General features: G+C 39.6%; 2 protein-coding genes and 1 pseudogene across 2 annotated transcripts; all 3 read right to left on the reverse strand.

Annotated features, from left to right (window-relative positions):
* Positions 1 to 89: 89 nt before the first annotated feature.
* On the reverse strand, positions 90 to 1,034 carry LOC142422797 (olfactory receptor 1f45-like). Its single transcript, XM_075528037.1, has one exon. It carries the CDS (start codon positions 1,032 to 1,034, stop codon positions 90 to 92), a length of 945 nt encoding a protein of 314 aa, XP_075384152.1.
* Positions 1,035 to 4,331: 3,297 nt separating this feature from the next.
* LOC142422798 (eukaryotic translation initiation factor 4B pseudogene) lies at positions 4,332 to 8,477 on the reverse strand (annotated as a pseudogene).
* Positions 8,478 to 14,172: 5,695 nt separating this feature from the next.
* LOC142422799 (olfactory receptor 1f45-like) lies at positions 14,173 to 15,117 on the reverse strand. Its single transcript, XM_075528038.1, has one exon. The coding sequence runs from the start codon at positions 15,115 to 15,117 to the stop codon at positions 14,173 to 14,175; it is 945 nt and encodes a 314-aa protein (XP_075384153.1).
* Positions 15,118 to 18,069: the final 2,952 nt, after the last annotated feature.

Genomic DNA, 18,069 nt, shown 5'->3' on the forward strand with positions numbered 1-18,069 from the left:
GTTTAAAAAATCTATAACAAGAGTTTCATTTTCTCAAGACAAATATATAGATAAATAACTGCTACTATTTAGAAAGTAGTGGACAAGATTTATTGTTGAACATAAAAACAATTCATAGAAATCATTTTTGTTAGGGCCCCTTTAATATCCCTGTTTCTCAGGCTATAGATGAAAGGGTTCAGCATGGGGGTCACCACCGTGTACATCACAGCAGCTGCAATGTCATTCTCAGCCAAGTGGGAGGATGACGGGCTGAAATACACAGCAATGATGGTGCCATAGAAGAGGGACACTGCAGCCAGGTGGGAGCCACAGGTGGAGAAGGCTTTCCACTTTCCCTTTGTGGATGGGACTCTCAGGACAGCAGTGATGATGCAAATGTAGGAAACCAGGATGCAAACCAATAGTATCATCATGATCAGACCTCCCTCAGTAAGAATCATCATCTCATTGAGGTGTGTGTCGGAGCAGGAGAGTCTCAGGAGAGCAGTCACATCACAGAAGAAGTGAGGGATAGTGTTGTCCGCACAGAATGAGAGTTGGGCCATCAGTAGGGTATGCAACAGAGCATTCAGAATGGCAATGACCCAAGAGCCAGTGACCAGCAAGGCACAGAACTGATGGGTCATCTTTGTTGTGTAGTGCAAGGGGTGGCACACAGCAACAAAGCGGTCATAGGCCATCACAGCCAGGAGAAAATTGTCCATATCCCCAAACACAATGAAAAAATACATCTGCATGAGACACTCAGGGAAGTAAATGATCTCACCTCTGAGTATGTTGTTCAGCATCTTGGGGACTATGGTGGAGGAGAAGCAGAAGTCCACGAAGGACAGGTTGCTGAGGAAGAAATACATAGGGGTGTGCAGGTGGGAGTCTGTGCAGATGGCCAGGATGATGAGCAGGTTTCCCAGGACCGTGACCAGGTACATGCTCAGGAAGAGCACGAAGAGGATCTGCTTCTGTTGCTGAGGCTGCCTGGAGAGCCCCAGGAGGAGGAACTCAGAGACACTAGACTGATTTGCCTCACTCATAGCCACGGAACAGGTTCATGCACAAGAGCAAATTCAGAGACCTAGATATGGATGGGTAAAATATAGACATGTTTATTAATCAGTTCAATGATTTGCTAAGAGAAGATTTGTCCACTTGACCTACATTCTTAATTTCCTGTACTCAGTCCTGATTGACTCCTACTGGACTCCTTATCTCTTGTGTGGTATAGTTATAATGGGCAAACTCACAAGCATACACACCGTATTCTGTGATGATAAGTGTCCGCTCTTATTTAAAACAATTCTTTTCCAGTTCTCCATCCTACCTTCCTTGTAGCTCCTAAAGAAAAGAGAAATAGCTGGATACTGCTGGATTTATCTCACCAGTTGTTTGATTTAGGACCTGATCTATTGATCTCTGAATCTGAAAATTTTATCCAAGGTGGTTCATAAAAGAATTTCAAACCTTTAATAACAAATACACAAAAGCAAAAACCAATGTCTCCTTTGCGGAAATATTACCTGCGGGAGGGTCGTGGTCTAAGTATCATGTATTCTTCACCTTTGTATAAATGCTTCTCTTTATGATGAGGATTGGAAATTCAAGAGCAAATGAGGAGCAGGTATTCATGGTCTTAGTCCTGTGTACATGGAAGATGTCTGGGGGAATCACAGGGAGGTATTTACAGGAAGGAGGCTCTATGGCTGTTGGGCCAGATTCCCTGGGAGCCTCATTAGAGTTAAGAATAGAGTAATTTTCCCACCTTCCTTTGGCCCCTTAGGGTCAAATAGTAATGCCAGAGAATATTATCTAACTCTTAGTTCAAACCTGAGATATGAAACAATCCATGTGGAGAGCAATATCAAACTCAATCCTCTGAGATCGCAAATCTTATCATTTTTGTGACTTTGTTAGACAGGATTCTCTAGAGAAACAAAACCAGAATGCTAGTACTTTTATATATGTTTACACACACACACACACACACACATATATAACATAAGAGATAAACAGTTAATTAAATTATAAAGCAGTACAAATGGCTCAGTGCAACTCACTCCTCTGAGACAGTTGTGAGACACTGGCAGTCTTTCAAATCTTGAGGGTCACCAGGTAGTCCTCTGTAGAGCATTTCAGGCTATCTGGGCACAGGCAGCAAACAGCAAGGCTTGTCACCAACAGTCAGCCAGATGACAGAGTCCGACAGTCCCCTGCTCAAGAGATGTAAATTCTAATGGTGTGGTGAAGCAGGTCTTGAAGGAACCTCAAATTACAGTGACACAGTCCATGGGTTAGGTGTTCCACAGGTAGTATAGCTTTCAAATTGAGGCACAGAACAATCAAGATGGCCATACACTGGTGCGATGATCAAAGAGCAAGAGAAAAGAAAGGCGAGGCTCACTGAGCATTTATCTCTCCACCCTTCAATTAATCCCATATATGTTTATCGGCCAGGTTGGCACAATAAACTAACTACCTCAGTGACTTAGGTTTAAGTCTAAGTGTTTGGAAATTTTGTTATTAAAATATTTTACTTCATACTTTCTTAGTTCAGAAACTTAGAGTGTTGTCTGAATAAATTCTTCTCCTCACCTTACAAATGTCTGGTTATCTACTGGATAGACTGAGAGATGGTTTTACCAGTGAGAATAATTAATTAGTGAATTGTGTTAAATGTTTACAGTATTTGATATAAATATAATCTGTTTTTAAGTATTTAATAAACCTAGTCATTAAAAAACTCACCATATCAAAAAGTCCAGGACCTTATAGTATTAATTGAGAAGTTTATTAAACATTAAAAAAATTAACACCAATTCTACACAAACTATTCCAGACTATATAAAGGATTATCTAATACCAAACTTATTTTATGAAACAATAAATTTCACATCTAAGCCAGGCAAAGACATCAACAGAATTAAAAATCCAACATTTTCACCAATATCCTAGCCAACAGAATTTAACAGCACATTAAAAAGATAATGCACCATGATCAAGTAAAATTCATATGAAGTTTGCAAGAATGGTTCAACGTTAGAAAAATAATATAATCCATACTATAAAACAAACAACCAACAGATTATGTGATTAAATCAATATATGCAGAAAAGGCATTCACTGAAATTAAACATCCATTCTTCCTAAAAACACTCAATTTGATAGGAATAGAAGAGAAACTTCTCAACACAACAAAAGCATAAAGGCTTTATATACAAAATCAATGCCCAGCACCTCACTTAATGGATAGAAATTGAAAATATCCCTCTTCTTATCATATCACTAACAGATAAAGTTGCCCACTATCACTCTTATTTAATATAATCCTAAAACTCTTAGTCAGAGGTAAGTCTTTGAAATAAGAAGGAAAACACTATGGGCTGATTACCCCAGAAACTTAAAAAAAAGTTGCTGGGACTATTTGAAAAAAATTTTTCAAAGAGCCAGGTTATAAAACCAGCACAGACAAATCCATTTGATTCTTGTATATTAAAGAAGATGACTTTGTAAAGGAAATTAAAATAACAATACAATTTACAATAGCCACACAAAATAATAAAATATGGTACTTAGAAATTGATTCAACCAGAAACACAAAAGACTTACAGAAAGAAAACTATGAACCACTTCTACAAGAAACAGAAACACTTATATAAATGGGGATACTTCCTAACTTCATTTTCATGGATAGGAAGACTAAATATAGTGAAAATGTCAGCCTTATAAATTCAAAGTAAATTCTAAATCCAGCACAAATTCTTCAAAGTAATGGGAAAAGCAATCATTAATTCATATGTAAAAGAAAGAAATCCAGGATAAATAAAATACTATAAAAAAGTAAAATCGAAGTAGGAGATCTCTTACTGCCCAGCATGAAGTATATCATTATTTCCATCACTTGGGCTTGGCTTAAAGCAGAGAATGCCAGAAAGATATCCTTGGGTTTTATTGAGTATAATAAGGCATTGGACTGTGAACCATACCAAACTACAGATAATATTGAGGAGCACAGGAATCCCAGAGCACTTCATTGTGCTCATGAGGAAGGTGAACATGTACCAACAGGCAGTTGTGAGAACAGAACCAGGGAACACTGTGTGTTTTAGAATCAGGAAAGGTGTGTGTATCCTTTCATGGTAAGCCAATCAAATAATCAGAGAAGTTGGACTACACGAAGAAGAATAGGGCAGCAGAATTAGAAGACTGTTTTTCCTATTTTATTCATTTTTTTCAGGAGATAGCTTTATTTTGTTGTGTGTCTGGGGAGAGGTTTGATCTGCTCTTCAGGGGCCTGAGGTGGAGAGAGAATAGAAGAAAGGATAGGATGTAGAGGTCTACTCATTGTAAGCTTTCCTCTCATTTCCATCTTCACCGTCAATTGAGAGAGCAGCATACTTGCTTCGACAATTGCACTTGGAGGCTGGATTTTCTTCAAGTTCCTTTGGCTCAGGTGCAGATATGGGATCTTGATCATTTTTTGCCATCTTTCCTATTGGAATCCTTCCAGTGGTCTTTGTTCCCCATGTGTCCTTGTCCAGGCTGAGGTTCCCAATTTGGCCTTTTGGGACACGTACCTTATCTATTATATTTTCTTTCCTTGCTGGGTTTTCTTCAGATAGTTCAACTACCTTTCCTTTAACACGTGTAGGGGGTTCCTTCTCTGTGTCTGAGCTCTGAGATTGACTAGGAGGATTAGATTTAGTCTCACGCAAACATGGTCCTTTGTTGGAGGATCTGGCATGACCTCTAGAGTGGATCAAATTTAGGAGGCTTAGAAATCAGACAGTGACAATCTTTCTCCTTAGTGAATGCTTCATTTTCCAGAGACTTTTCTCTTTATTTCTTTCATGTATCCTGATCACTTCTGCCAGAATTGGTGGAGGTGTAAGGTTGTGGACTCCCTTTCTGCTCTCTGCTTTTCTCACACTTTATTTCTTCGTGATGTCAGCCTGGGTTTCTCTCCTGAGGCTGTTGTTTTGGTTTTCCAGGAGACGTTATAATTTTTTCTGCTTCTTCTGTAGCCACTTTTTGACTTGTTGCTCTTTAGTAGCTGTGTGAATAGTCTTTGCTCTTCCATGGATAGAAGCTTCTGAACTAGATGGGGAGGAGCTAGCAGATGAATCTTCTTTCTCAGGAGCACACGAAGGCTTTAGATTCAGTTGTAGTCTTTGTAAGTGGACCTCTATCATCACTCCTATATTCATACAGAAGGGAACCTGCGACTGATCATTCCATCTGTCATATCAGTCTTTATAGGAGTTCCCTCTGCAGTTGCCCCCTCTTTGGCATCTTCTACCAAGTGGTCTTCTGTCACTGCCTATCTGGAGTCAATGCCTCCACCATAGTCTGTGCTACCTCATTTATCTTATTGATCTTAAACTCCATATACATTCACATCCCGATGTGAGATACTTGTCATGGTAACCAACACAAAGGGGTATGAATAAGAATGATCACAATACTTGTCTCTAAAGCTGTCATCACCTCCTTTAGATGGGTAGGTATCACAACTGACTGTGGTAGAATGGACCTTTCAGTCTGTATCTGTTTTGTCAGAATCATGATTTCTTTCTCAGCTAAGAAACTAATCACCCTTAACATTACCCTGTGCTTGATAAGCAACACCCACTTGAATTCTCCTCTTACAGTGAGACTCAGGGTACCGAACAGGAAATCCAACACAGCATAATCTTTCTGGACTGCTGGGTTCATGAAATAAGTACACTGTACTACAAGTTACACCTCTAAAGAATTCCTTAATTGAATCTTCTGTCACATCACAGGGAAGATTCCTGAAAAAAAAAATCAGTGTAGTATGGTGATGTGAGAAGACTAAATCTTCTGATTTGTATTTGGTTCTCAAGTAGTCTGTGTGGTAGGCAAGATAGAATGGCCATCTGGAGCTGCCTTAAACACATCATCTACCCTAAACACAAGGACCTGAAAGTTCTCTCACTCGGTCATTTGTTTCTTCAGCCTTGCTGACTGGTTTGGGGACATAGGTGCTTCCTCTACTGATCCCCCATCCTCAGCCAGGAAGTCTGTTAGGGAGATAATTTCCCCCTTCTTCTTCTTTGTTGCTGAGGCTGTCATATTGTGAGAGGGAGAGGTAACATAGAAAAAGACCTATTAACAACCTTCAATATGCAGATGATACAACCTTTCTTGGTGAAAGCGAGGAGGATTTGAAGCACTTGCAAATCAAGGTCAAAGATCACCGTCTTCAGTGTGGATTGCAACTCATTGTAAAGAAAATCAAAATGCTCATAACGGAACCAAAGAGAGCATTATTGTAACAGAGAAAAAAGGCAGCTATGATGGACTTCATCTTGTTTGTCTCTACACTCAATGCTCATGAAAGCAGCAATCTAGAAACCAACAAAGCATTGCATTGTGTACATCAACTGCATAAGACTTCTTCAGTGTTAGAGACAAATATGTCACTTTGAGGACTAAGGTGTGTCTGAGCTATGTATTTTTACTTGCACATGTGCATATGAAAAGTAGACATTGAATAAGGGAGACCATGAAGGGTTTATGCATGGGGAAAGGGGGACATGCATGTCTTGGTGAGGCGATTATATTTTTGTTTTTAAGAAGACACACAGTAACAACATATCTATGGGTGAAGAATGCTTAACAAGATTTATCTAGGACCCTAGAGGAGAATATGCCTCGTCCTGTGTTTTGAAATGGACACTTTTGACCTAATTTCTATACAGCCCTTCATGACCCAGGCCACGTGCTATAGACTATGGGGACTTTAGACTGCTTTGTTCAAGGCACACAACATTCTTCATGAACCACAAGAAGGACTCGATATAGAAACCCCACTAAATGAACCAATCTCTACCTCAAACTCACCTGTAGCCCTGGGACTTAAGGTTGAAACTCCTTTGTGTGATCAAAAGCAGAGGACTGCTCTCACGTGGTTGTAGAACTTGTCATCAATTGATGGACGATGGTTCCCATCTCTTGCCATATACTTACTAGTTTAACCCCTAATGCTTTCTTGCTGTATTATATCATGTGTTAATCTGGTAGGTATGGCTCTCCCATTGTGAATGTATATAATGAAAGGTTTGCTTTAAAAAAAATGTATCATGTATTTGAACTGTGGTGCTTGCAAATAATATTGAAACCACTGTGAACTTCCAGAAGAACAAACAAATATCTCCTGGAAGAAGTCTAGTCAGAATGCTCCTCAGAAGCAAAGGATTGGGAGACTTCATCTCACATACTTTGGACATGTAATCAGGACAGACAAGTGCCTGGAAGGGCACACCACACTTGGTAAAGTAGAAGGGCAGTGAAAAAGAGGGAATTCCTCACTGTATCCTGAATTGATACAGCGGCTGCCACATTGGGCTCAAGCATCACAACAGTTGTGAGGATGACACAGGATGGGGCTGTGTTTTGCTCTGATGTACATAGAGTCATCTTCAGTCTGAACCAATTTGATGTCACCTAACAGCAACAACTACCACCTGAACATGCCGAACCTGTAAATGGACCAAGATGCAGTCTTCCTAACAGAGCACGGGAACTCCTCATGGTTTAATAATTGGAAAAGTGTGTCCAGGTTGTATCTTTTCACCATACTATTAAATCTGTTTGTTGAGCATGTAATCCAAGATGGACTAGACAAAGAATGCAGAATTAGGATGGGACGGTCATTTACAACCTGTAATATGCAGATGACATGACCTTGCTTGCTAAAAGATAAGAAGAGCTGAAGCACTTCCTGATGAAGATCAAAGCTTACAAACTTTAGTATGGATTGCAACTCAATAGAAGAAGAACCACAATCTTCACATCATGATAAATGGAGAAGAGATCAAAGTTGTCAAGGATTTCATTTTGCTTGGATCCACCATTAATGCTCAGTAAATCTAACAGTGTGCTCCTTTGGACACATGAAGGTGCTTCTGACCCAAGCATGACATTTTCAATGGCTTCATATACATTTCAATGTTGGACAACAAATAAAACGATAAAAGAAGAATCGATGAATCATGGGTGTTGGGGGAAGAATTTGGAAAGTACCATGGAATTCCAAATAAAATTTCAGATAACATGCCCAAAGTATATGAGCTGACAACCTCACTCTCCTTGCATCTAAGGAGCCTTTGGGCTGTATTTCTTCCAAGACAGATTTGTTTTTCTTTTGGTAGTCTATGGTACTTTCTATATTCTTTGCCAGCACCATAACTCAAAGGCATCAATTCGTCCGTGGTTTCCTTACTGAATGTCCAACTTTCACAAGCATGTGAAGTAATTTAAACTACCATTGTGTGGATCATGCAAACCCCAGTCCTTAAAGTGACATCTCGCTTTTCACCACCACAGAGGACTTGTGCTGCAGTTTTACCCTGTACAATGGGTTCATTGATCTCTTGATTGCTGTTCCCAGAAGCAGTGACTGTGTTTCCAAGGAAGGTGACACCCTTGATAACGTCCATCTTTTCTCCTTTTATCATGATGTCAACCACTGGTCCAGTTGTGAGGATTTTTGGTTTCTTTACAGTGAGCTTAACCCACTCAATCCACATTGAAGTCTGTAATCCTTGATCTTCACCAGCCAGTGTTTCAAATCCTCCCCACTTTCAGCAAACAAGGTGTGTCATCTGCATTTCAAAGGCTGTTAATAAACTTTCCTTGAATCCTGATGCTGAGCTCTTCTTCATATAGTCTAACTTCTCTGATTCTTTGAGCAGAATAGAGATTAAGTATGGTGAGAGGTGACAATCCTGACACGCATCTTTCCTAAATTTAAATCAGCAGTGTCCCCTTGTTCCATTCACACAACTGTCTCTTGATCCATGTACTGGTTCTGCACGAGCATAATGAAGTGTTCTGGAATTCCCATTCTTCTCAAGAGTATCTATAGTTTGTTATGATCCACAGAGTGCAATGCTTTTGCACAGTCATGCTATGTATTAGGGACCCTAAATGTGTCCTTAGATATTCTTGATGACAAAACCTTGAGATTAGGGAACAGAAACCCAAATGTAATGGAAATGGAATAACCAGACTTCTGAAAAAAGAATGTTGAAATACTTGGGAAAATGTAACTAATACCACACCATAATTTGTTCAGAAATTGTCAAAGGGAAACAGAATTTACTATGTTAACTGTTACCAAGTATACAATAGCATTTTAAATATGTTCTGGTAAGCGATGGTATGAGACAGGGTTCTCTAGAAAGATGAAACCAGATTGCTGATAATTATATATATAAGATAGATAGATATATAACACAAGAAATGATCTGTTAAATTATATACAGGTAGATATATAATACAATAAATTAACAGTTAAATTATAAAGCTGTACAAATGGCTCAGTGCAACTCACTCCCGTGAGAGAGTTGTGAGACACTGGCAGTTCTTAAAGTCTTGAGGGCCGCCAGGTAGTCCACTGTAGAGAGAGAGCTAGGCTATCCCGGCACAGGCAGCAAACAGCAAGGCAGATCACCAGCTGTCAGCCAGGTCACCAACCGTCAGTCCCCAGCTCCAGCCATGTAAATTCCAATTCTCTCGTGAGGCAAGTCTTAAAGGGACTTCAAATTACAGCGACACAATCAACAGGTTACGTGTCCCACAGGTAGTGTAGCTTGCAAATTGAGGCACAGAACAAGCAAGGCAGTCGCACACTGGTCTGATGATCAAGGAGCGAGAGACAAGAAAGGCGAGGCTCACTGAGCCATTTATCTCCCCACCCTTCAATTAATCCCACATGTGTTTATTGGCCAGGCTGGCACAATAAACTATCTCAGTGATTGGGTAATATTTCTTGAAGTATCAAGTAGTATCTCAAACATCCTTTTTAAAAAAGGGATTAATTCTTATAAAATACATAAGGATACCTACAACAATTTATTAACAAAGTCGCTTATTGATCTACTATTTATAAGAGTATAGAACATATGAAATGAGCACCACATGATTGTATTTGTGCAGCCCTTGTAACAGAGGTTAAGCACTTACCGGTTAACCCAAAGGTCCGTAATTGGAAGTCACCAGCTGCTCTTGGGAGGAAGATGTGGCCATCTACTGTCATGAAAATTATTGCCTCAGGAAAAAAAAAAAAAGAAAAATGTAGCTGAGGAACAGGGCACTGACCTGCCCAAGGGGAGGTTATTGTTTATATCACCACAGGGAAAGAGGGACCAGCTTTCAACCTGATGCTCCAAGATGTAGTAGGGAACCAGTGGAATAGGGAACCAGTGGAAAGGTCTGAGGGGCCGGCCCCAATCCCAACTAGGTGGACCCCTGACCCTCCCAATAGAAGAATTTATTTCAGAGGACAGCACTGAAGCTGCAGCTCAGGGAGAGGGGCTTGTCTGGTTAGAGTACATGGGAGCAAATGAAGGGGGAGTAAGAGAGGGTGAAGCACATACTGGCTCACCAAACCTAGGGGACGATATTCCTGCTCAGTGCAGCCAATGCACAGAGAGGACCATATGGTCGGCCCCACTATGAGACATGACATCCCTCACTGACTCATAGCCCTACAGGGGACAGTACTGGAGGCACAGTGTGGGAGTTGTGCCTGATCTGATCCTACCACACTGAGGCAAAACACTAAGGGCATGCAACAGAACAGCAAGGGGAACAGAGCAATGAATTCATCAGGGAATACCAAAAATATACGTTGGGTACAGGGCTTGGCACCCATGAGACTCAACTGGAAAACACTCCTAAAGGCCAACGTCCATCACAGCTGTCTCCTTTTCTCTGTATTCATGATGCTCTCTTCAGTCCGGTTATGAGGATTTTGATGTTCTTTACATGCAGTTGCAATCCATACGGAAGACTGCAATCTTTGACCTTGATTGGCAAGTGCTTCAAATCCTTCTCACTTTCAGCAAGCAAGGTTGTATCATCAGCATATTGAAAGTTGTTAATAAGTCTTAAAGGCTTGAAGGTAAGCAAGCGGCCCTCTAGCTTAGAAGCAACAAAGCCCACAAAAAAATGACACCGGCCTGTCTGATCATGAGGTGTCAAAGGAATCAGTTATCAGGCATCAAAGAACAAAACATCCTATCATTGAGAATGAGGGGGAGTGCAGATTGGGAACCAAGACCCATCTGTGGGCGACTGGACATCCCCTTATGAAAGGGCTGCAGGGCGGAGACAAATCAGTCAGGGTGTAGTGTAGCAACAATGAAACATACAACTTTCCTCGAGTTCCTCAGTGCTTCTCCCCCACACTCCGGAGCACTATGAAGATCCCAATTCTACCTTACTAATCTGGCTAGACCAGAGGATGTACACTGGTACAGATAGGAACTGGGAGCACAGGGAATCCAGAACAGATGATCCCTTCAGGACCAGTGCTGAGAGTGGTGATACCGGGAGCATGGAGGGAGGGTGCGTTAGAAAGGGGGAACTGATTATAAGGATCTACATACAGAAAAGTGGGTGAAGGGAGACGTCGGATAGTGAAAGATATGACAAAATAATAATTTATAAATTATCAAGTGCTCATTAGGGAGGGACCGGGGGGAGGGAGGGGGAAAACGAGGAGCTGATGCCAAGCGCTTAAGTGGAGAGCAAATGTTTTGAGAATGATGAGGGCAATGAATGTACAAATGTGTTTTACACAACTGATGTATGTATGCATTGTGATAAGAGTTGTATGAACCCCCAATAAAATGATTAAAAAAAAGATTACTGCCTCAGAAGCCCTGTTGGCCAGTTCTCCTGGACTTATCTTGCAACAACCTAATATTCAAGTGTTTAAAAAAATCATTTTATTGTGGCCTCATGGAACTCATCATAATCCATACGTACATATATTGTGTCAAACACATTTGTACATTTGTTGTCATCAGCATTCTCAAAACATTTGCTTTGTACTTGAGTCCTTGGTATCAGCTCCTCATTTTTTCCTCTCCCTCCCCACTCCCTCTTTTCTCATGAACCCTTGATAATTCATAAATTATTATTATTTTGCCATGTCTTACACTGTCCAGTGTCTCCTTTCACCTACTCTTCTGTTGTCCATCCCCAAGGGAGGGGGTTATATGTAGAACGTTGTAATCAACCCCCCCCCCCGTTCTACCCCACCTTCCCTCCACCCTCCAGGTATTGCCACTCTCACCTCGGGCCCTGAAGGGTTCATCTGTCCTGGATTTCCTGTGTTTACAGTTCCTATTTGTACCAGTGTACATCCTCTAGTCTCGCCAGATTTGTAAGGTAGAATTGGGATCAAGATAAGGTGGGGGAGGAAGCATTTAGGAACTAGAGGAAATTTGTGTGTTTTATCGATGGTACACTGCATCCTGACTCACTCATCTCCTCTCCATGACCCTTCTGAAAGGGATGTCCATTTGTCTACAGTTGGGCTTTGGGTCCCCAATCTGTACTCCCCCTCATTCTCAATGATAGGATCTTTTTGTTCTTTGGTACCTGATACCTGATCCCTTCGGCACCTTGTGATTACACTGGCTGGTGTTCTTCCATGTGACTTTGTTGCTTCTGAACTAGATGGCCGCTTGTTTACCTTCAAGCCGTTAAGACATCAGGCGCTGTATCTTTTGATAGCTGGACACCATCAGCTTTCTTCACCACGTTTGGTTATGCACCCGCTTTGTCTTCAGCAATTCAAGTATGTATTGCTTAGAATGTTTTAGGATGTGTTTCATGAATTAATGGTTAGATAGGATGCATAAATTAGATATTTATGGGGAAAGATATCCATGTTACACTGGTAAAATAGAAAAATTAAAGCTAGGAAATAATGAAAATTAATTGAATCCAACACCCACTTCATAAGAAACAGATGGTACAGTAAGCCTCTAGCAAAATAGTGAAAAAAACACGAATCAGATTAGGAACAAAAAGAATAGTAATAAATAGAGATTTTAAAGCCTATATAGAAGTATTCGGCATAAAGATATGTTAATATGTTTCAAACCTAGTGAAGTCAATGACTTTTTGTAAAGGTAGGAATATAGGATATACCTGAAATAAAACATATTATAGTTTCTAATTAAATTAGACATTTGAAACCACAACCCTCTACTCTCAGCCCCCCTTTAACCACCTGCTCACATACAAAACAAAAGCTGATGATATCTATCAAACCTGCTACCCAGGAACAGCCCCCTCCTAATATATTTTGAAGACTTGGGAAATAGATAGATTAAATATTGAAAACATTCCCATGTACCTTAATATACAAATGTGACAAGTATAATAAAATTGGCAATATCCTAGTCTCAGAAAGAGCCTTTGATTCTGAATTTTATCAGATTTAATGCAAGATGTCCTCTTATTCATCTCTCTGAAATGAGAAGTTAAGGAAAACTGCCCTATTTTCCTCATTCTTGCTTAAAATCCAGAGTTTCAGTGGTTATTTTACCCAAGCTTAAATTTATCTTGATTTTTAAAAATTTCCTGAGTTTTCAAAATGAGTTTGAAAGTGCATATTAAATAGTAAATTTCTATTATGTGTTAATGCAGAAACAAAATACATACTGAGTAAATTTGCTCAAGGAACCTGATAGAAATATATAAGTTCTGCAAGATAAAAACTGTAGACATTGTATGGCCATTTGGAGAAGGCTTGTTATACATGAGAGTGGAAATCTAGGATGTAAGCGAGGATCTATGTTCAAATAACTGAGCACATCGACAAAGATTGACAAGCCTGCGCACTGGAATTGAGGAAGTTATTTCTTCTTGGTTATATTACCTTATTTCTTGTTTAAATTACCTGTATTTCTGCTTAATGTTGTATGATACATAAAGCTCATTTAAAATGGCAAGAATAATTAACTCAAATGCCTGGAAGAATTAGGAATCCCTGGAGCCCTAAATGAACTAAACCTTTCTGTATTGTGAAATTTTGAATTGAGAAATTCATAGAACATGAGTGTCAGACAGACTGACCGTGGTACGATCAAAATAAAGATCAGCAGGATTAAGGAAGAAGGAGGAGTAGAAACAATAATCAGGAAAGGAGAGGGATAAGTGATATTGCATTGCAGGAGTTGCAATCAATGATATGATACAAATTTGGCTGGGGTTGCTGACTGGAAAGTAATCTCCTCTACAACTTTCACCCAATTCACAATAAAAAATTTTAAAAATCTGTAGTTTCATTTTCCCAAAACAAATACATAGATGAACAACTGCTACATTTTAGAATGTAGTGAAAAAGATTTATTGTTGAACATAAAAACAATTCATAGAAATCATTTTTGTTAGGGCCCCTTTAATGTCCCTGTTTCTCAGGCTATAGATGAAAGGGTTCAGCATGGGGGTCACCACCGTGTACATCACGGCAGCTGCAATGTCATTCTCAGCCGAGTGGGAGGATGACGGGCTGAAATACACAGCAATGATGGTGCCATAGAAGAGGGACACTGCAGCCAGGTGGGAGCCACAGGTGGAGAAGGCTTTCCACTTTCCCTTTGCGGATGGGACTCTCAGGACAGCAGAGGTGATGCAAATGTAGGAAACTAGGATGCAAATCAATGGTATCATCATGATCAGACCCCCCTCAGTGAGAATCATCATCTCATTGAGGTATGTGTCAGAGCAGGAGAGTCTCAGGAGAGCAGCCACATCACAGAAGAAGTGGGGGATCCTGTTGTCCGCACAGAATGAGAGTTGAGCCATCAGAAGGGTATGCAAGAGAGCATTTACAATGGCAATGCCACAAGACCCAATGAGCAGCAGGGCACAAAGTTGATGGCTGATCTTTGCTGTGTAGTGTAAGGGGTGGCATATGGCAACAAAGCGGTCATAGGCCATCACTGCCAGGAGGAAATTGTCCATATCCCCAAACATGATGAAAAAATACATCTGCATGAGACACTCAGTGATGTAAATTGTCTCACCGCTGAGTATGTTGCTCAGCATCTTGGGGACTATGGTGGAGGAGAAGCAGAGGTCCACAAAGGACAGGTTGCTGAGGAAGAAATACATGGGGGTGTGCAGGCGAGAGTCTGTGCTAATGGCCAGGATGATGAGCAGGTTGCCCAGGACCGTGGCCAGGTACATGCTCAGGAAGAGCACGAAGAGGATCTGCTTCTGCTGCTGAGGATGCCCAGAGAGCCCGAGGAGGAGGAACTCAGAGACACTCGACTGATTTGCTTCAATCATAGCCACGGAACAGGTTCATGCACAAGAGCAAATTCAGAGACCTAGATATGGATGGAAAAAAGGTAGCAAATAAAACTGCAGTTTGAGACATGTTTATAAATCAGTTCAATGATTTGCTAAGAGAAGATATATCCACTTGACCTGTACTCTAAATTTCGTAGACTCAGTCATGTTGCTATTCCTACTGGGCTCCTCACCCTTTGTGTGGTATGTTTATAATTGGTAAACTCACAGAAATACACACTGTATTCTGTGACTATATGCATCTGCTCTTACTTTTTTTTTTTTCCAGTTCTCAATCCCACCTTCCTTGTTCCTCCTAAAGAAATGAGAAATTGCTGGATATTACCTTATTTATCTCACTAGTTGTTTGATTTAGGACTTTGCTATAGTTTATTGTGCCAGCCTGGCCGATAAACACAAGTAGGATTAACTGAAGGGCAGAGGGATAAATGGCTCGGTGAGCCTCACCTTGCTTGTTCTGTGCTCAGTTTAAAGGGGTACACTACCTGTGGGATGCCTAGCCTGTGGACTGTGTCGCTGTAAGTTGAGGTCCCTTTAAGCCCACATGAAAAGAATGTTCATCTCTGGAGCTGGGGACTGACAGTTGACAGTTGGGGACCTGCCTTGCTGTTTGCTGCCTGGGTATATATAGCCCAGCTCTCTACAGAAGGGGACTGGCAACTGGCAGCTCTCAAGCCTTGAAGGACAGCTAGTGTCTCACTGCTTTATAATTTAACTGCTAATTTCTTGTATTATCTATCTGTATATTATTTAACAGTTTATTTCTTGAATTATATATCTATCTTTATAAATATATTTATATATAATTACTAGTAATCTGATTTGTCTCTCTAGAGAACCCTGTCCAATACACACTTCATCTATTGATCTCTGGATCTGAAAATTTTATCCAAGGTAGTTCATAAAAGAATTTCAAGCCAAAATAACGATGTATAAATTACAAAGGGCACATGAGGGAGGGGGAAGCGGGGAGGGAGGGAAAAAAAAGAGGACCTGATGCAAAGGGCTTAAGTGGAGATCAAATGCTTTGAGAATGATTGGGGCGGGGAATGTATGGACGTGCTTTATACAATTGATGTAAGTATATGTATGGATTGTGATAAGAGTTGTATGAGTCCCTAATAAAATGTAAAAAAAGAAAAGGAAAAAAAAAAGAAAGAAAAGAAAATGATTAGGGCAAAGCATGTACAGATGTGCTTTATACAATCGATGTAAGTATATGTATGGACTGTGATAATAGTTGTATGAGCCCCTAATAAAACGTTTAAAACCCCCCCAAAAAAGAAAAAGAATTTCAAGCCTTTAACAACCAATACACAAAGCAACAACCAGTGTCTTTTTTGCTGAAAAATTACCTGGAGAATTTTGGTGTTGTAGGAATCATTTGTTCTTCACCTCTGTATAACTGGTCAATGAATCTCTTTATGGTGAGGATTGGAAAGTCTTGGAAATACAGGAGTCAGTGAGGAGCTGGTATTCATGGTCTTAGTCCTGTGTGCATGAAATATATCTGGGGGAATCACAGAGAGGTATTTACAGGGAGACTCTATGGCTGTTGGGCCGGATTCCCTGGGAGCCTCATTAGAGATAAGAATAGAATAATTTTCCCACCTTCCTTTTGGCCCCTTTGGGTCAAATAATAATGGCAGAGAATATTATCTAACTCTTGTATCCAAACTGAGATATGAAAGAATCCATGTGGAGAGCAATATCAAACTGAATTCCTCTGGGACCTCAAATATGATCATTTTTATGACTTAGGCTTAAGCCTAAGGGTTTGGAAATTTTGTTATTAAAATATATTTCTTCATACTTTCTTAGTTCATAAGATTTGTGTGTTGTCCGAACAAATTCTTCTCCTCACCCTGTGAATGTCTGGTTATCTGCTGCATAGACTCAGAGATGACTTTACCAAAGAGAATAATGAATTAGAGAATTGTTCTAAATCTTTTACATTATTTGGTATAAAACATCAATTTTTCATGATTTAACAAATCTAGTTATTAAAAAACTCACAATATAAAAAAGTCCAGGACCATATAGTATTAATAGAGAACTTTACCAAACAAGAAAAAAAGAAAGAGAATTAACACAATTTCTACACAAATTATTCCAGAATATATAAAGGATAATCTACTACCAAACTCATTTTATGAATCAAGAATAAACTTGATATCTAGACCAGGCAAAGACATTACCAGAATTAAAAATCACATAAAACAAATATCCCTTGTAAGTATTGGTTCCAACGTTTTCAACAATATCCTAGCCAACAGAATTAAACAGCACATTAAAAAGATAACGCACCTAAAAGAAGAAAAGAGAAAAAAAATGATTAGGGCAAAGACTGTACAGATGTGCTTTATACAATTGATGTATGTATATGTATGAACTGTGAAAAGAATTGTATGAGCCCCAATAAATTGTTAAAAAAAAATAACGCACCATGATCAAGTCAAATTCATATAAGTTATGCAAGAATGGCTCAACATTAGAAAAACAATATAATCCATCCTATAAAACAAACAATATGTGATTATATTTATAGATACAGAAAAGGCATTCACTAAAATTCAATGTCTATTCTTTCTAAAAACACTAAATAAAATAGTAATAGAAGAGAAATTTCTCCACATAATAAAAAGATAAGGACTTTACATACAAAATCAATGGTCATCATCTCATTTAATGGATAGAAATGGAAAGTATTCCCCTTCTTATATCACTAACCAGGCAAGTTGCCAATTATCACCATTCTTATTTAATATAGTCCTGGAAGTCTTAGTCAGTGGTAGTCTTTCAAATAAGAAGGAAAATCTCTATTGGCAGATGACCATAAAGACTTAAAAAAAAGTTTCTGGAGCGATTTCAAAAAAATTGGCAAAGTGGCAGGCTATAAGATAAGCACACAAAAATCAATTCGATGCT

Source organism: Tenrec ecaudatus, chromosome 12, assembly GCF_050624435.1.
Source record: "Tenrec ecaudatus isolate mTenEca1 chromosome 12, mTenEca1.hap1, whole genome shotgun sequence".
Lineage (NCBI taxonomy): Eukaryota > Metazoa > Chordata > Mammalia > Afrosoricida > Tenrecidae > Tenrec > Tenrec ecaudatus.

What these genes read in the sequence shown, in the direction of transcription:
- LOC142422797 (XM_075528037.1), bottom strand. Translation starts at nt 1,034, where the DNA reads ATGAGTGAGGCAAATCAGTCTAGTGTCTCTGAGTTCCTCCTCCTGGGG.
- LOC142422799 (XM_075528038.1), bottom strand. Translation starts at nt 15,117, where the DNA reads ATGATTGAAGCAAATCAGTCGAGTGTCTCTGAGTTCCTCCTCCTCGGG.